The 3145-nt window shown below is 28.5% G+C and overlaps 1 protein-coding gene across 1 annotated transcript; it reads left to right on the forward strand.

The window, feature by feature from the left end:
- Nucleotides 1–738: 738 nt before the first annotated feature.
- LOC149033079 (otoferlin-like) lies at nt 739–2889 on the forward strand. The gene is made up of 5 exons (XM_089170903.1): nt 739–911; nt 1252–1487; nt 1893–2065; nt 2474–2574; nt 2709–2889. The coding sequence occupies exons 1-5, from the start codon at nt 748–750 to the stop codon at nt 2887–2889; spliced, it is 855 nt and encodes a 284-aa protein (XP_089027029.1). The 5' UTR covers nt 739–747.
- The last annotated feature ends 256 nt before the right edge of the window (nt 2890–3145 follow it).

Raw genomic sequence — 3145 nt, forward strand, 5'->3', positions numbered from 1 at the left:
ACTTTTATACTTTTATACTTTTATACTTTATTATTATTATTATTATTATCTTTACCTTTACTCAGACAGAGAAGAATGCATGGCTTTGAACGTGCTTCATCAATGGCAAGAATTTCCTATTTGCGGATGCGCCCTTGTACCTGAGCACGTCGAAAGACGTCCGCTTTTCAATGCAACAAGACCCGGCCTAGAACAGGTTTTCTTCTATTCTATATTATTTCTTATTTTTTATTTTTATTTTTATTATCATTTATCCCGTTGGAAAAGTAAGCCAAGAAAAAGAAGGTATAGGCAAGGAGGAAAGAAAGAAGGAAAAAGAAAAACGGGGAAGTTGAAAGGAGAATTAGAGATCTTGGATATCTTTTTTGTTCAATTTTAATTTTATTATCGGTTTAAGTTAGCCAATCATCATCCGACTATCCATTTTCTCAACTCCGAAGGTTTCTTTCTGCAAAGAAAGTTTCTTTCCCTTCGTTTTTCATTCGTAAAATGATATTCTACAATGAAAATAAAAGAAAAATATGATAAACGATCGGTGTACTGCCAGTAAAAGAATAAATTGTAAATTAGTTGTACCTTTTTTTTTATTAATACAAAATTATTCTAAGGTTTCAGAAAAGGTTCTCAGAAAAAGGTACGATATTATACAGGGGTTTTGGGTTCGAAAATTGCATAAACGATTTAAACGATCAAACATATATTAGATTTATTTCAATATTTCAGGGTAGATTGGAAATTTGGATCGATATGTTTCCTATTGGAAATCTACCCCCAAAACCTGCGGTCAATATTTCTCCCCTAGTACCAGAGGAATATGAAATTCGAGTGATAGTTTGGAATACCGAAGATGTACCCTTGGTTGAAAGTCAATTTCTCACGGGAGAAATGTCATCGGATATTTATGTTAAAGGGTAATTTATTTTATATATTAATCGGCTGATTTTTAAAGTCTAATTTTAAAATTCTTACTAAATAGTTTAATGATTTATTCTCTTAACCTTCTTGCTTCTTTTTCTCATCATCTTCTTCTTCTTCTTTATCTTCTTCGTTTTTTTCATTTTCTTCATTTTTTTTCTTTCTTTTTCTTCTTCATCTTCGTCTTCTTCTCATTTTCTTCTTCTTCTTTTTCTTCTTCTTCGTCGTCATCGTCTTATTCTCATCTGATTTTTCTTCTTTTACTTTTTCTTCTCATCTTATACTTATTCTAATTCTTCAACTTTATTCTTAAATTTCATTATCGATTTTTTTTAGTTGGATTTTTCCAGAAGACCGACAAAAGACAGACGTTCATTACAATTCTTTAAGCGGCGAAGGTAATTTTAATTGGAGATTCGTCTTTCGTCTGGTATATTCTAAAAGCGAAAACGTTATGATCGTTCGTAAGAAATTATCCGTATTTGCGAGAAGCGAGACCGAGGAAAAACTTCCTTGCAGATTAAATTTAGAAGTTTGGGACAGCGATCATTTTTCCTCAGACGATTTTCTTGGTAATATCATTTTATTATATTTTATTTTTAAAATAATTTATCCTTAATATTTCATTATTATTTTGTTTATAATTTTGTATTCGTATCGTTCGTATTTCATTTCATATTTCCTTTCATTTTTTTTCTTCTTCAAAAATTGATCGAACCATTTTCACATAAAATATTTCTAAGATGTCAGCAGGTTGATATTATTATTATTATTATTATTATTATTACTATTATTATTATTATTATTATTATTATTATCGATAAATATCATCGTTTCCACTTGTGACCTAAGGAAAAAAAATTCCTTTTAGTCGGTTTTTATGACAGGAAGGGTATACCTCGGGGTTATTCTACATTTCCAACCCTTAACGGGAAGATCGTTATTCTTACCTTTTTTTTATGTTCTTTTTTTTTAAGGTGCACTGACATTAGACTTGTCAAAGATGCCACGTGGTAGTGCGAATTCAAAAACGTGTACAATGAAAGTGCTCGATACTAAATTGCCAACGGTGAATCTTTTTAAAGTTTCTCGTATCAAAGCTTGGTGGCCACTCGTACGAAGAACTGACGATGCTAAATATGTTCAAGCGGTATTATTATAATTATTAATTTATATAATTTTATTAATCTTTATATGTGGTTTTTTAATTTAAATGTTATATTACAAAAATTTAATATATCTAGTTATATAGAGTAATATTCTATGGGGGGAAAAAAGTAAATAGAAGGATTTATATTTCTTTATTTATTTTTATTAAAATGTAAAGTAAATTAAAGAAACTTTACTATATATATATAGTAAAAAACTATATATATCTAAAAATATATAACTAAAACTACTATATATTACTAAAACTGATATATATATATATATATAACTAAAACTGCTATATATAACTAAACCTACTATATATAACTATATATATAGTAAAAAATATAGTAAGAAACTTGACTATATATACAAAGGAAATCGATTGAACAATAAAATACAATTACAGGGTAAAATAGAAATGGAACTGTCGACTCTGCGGGGAGTTGAAGCTAATGAACATCCAGTAGGTAAAGGAAGAGATCCACCGGAAGAACTTCCACCACCTAAGTAAGCAAAAATAAAATTCAATAAAATCAAATTCGATTATTTGTTAATGAATCTAATTAAATATAAATATAAATAGGAATAGAAATCAATATAAAAATTATTATTATCATTAACAAAATTTTTATTAATTCAAGTCGACCGGACACTTCATTCTCATGGTTTTTCAATCCATGGAGAGCTTGTCGTCACGTGGTTTGCCGTTACTACAAATGGAGAATCCTGTTATGCGTATTATGCGTTCTATTAGTTTTATTAATTTGTTGTGCAATTTACGCTTTTCCAGGTTATTTGGTAAAACGTCTTTTAGGTGCTTGAAACGATTTTACAAAGTGTTTCGGTGAATTTAAACGAACGAACAGAAAAAAAAGAAAAGAAAAAACAAACGAAACAAAACTAAGAAATAAAAAAAAAAAAGAAATAAAAAGAACACATTCGAGATTTATTTCCTTTAGAAAACCAATAGGAGATAAAAAATAATCGAAATTTTGTATAGGTGACTGTTGAAAACTTATATTCGAGTTTGATAGAGTCAGGGTATTTACAGGTTATGTGCTATACAATCTAGGAAAAA

The sequence above is a fragment of the Polistes dominula genome, unplaced genomic scaffold (genome assembly GCF_049000335.1).
Source record: "Polistes dominula isolate Pdom_NZ unplaced genomic scaffold, Pdom_raw_medaka contig_79, whole genome shotgun sequence".
In the NCBI taxonomy this organism is placed as follows: domain Eukaryota; kingdom Metazoa; phylum Arthropoda; class Insecta; order Hymenoptera; family Vespidae; genus Polistes; species Polistes dominula.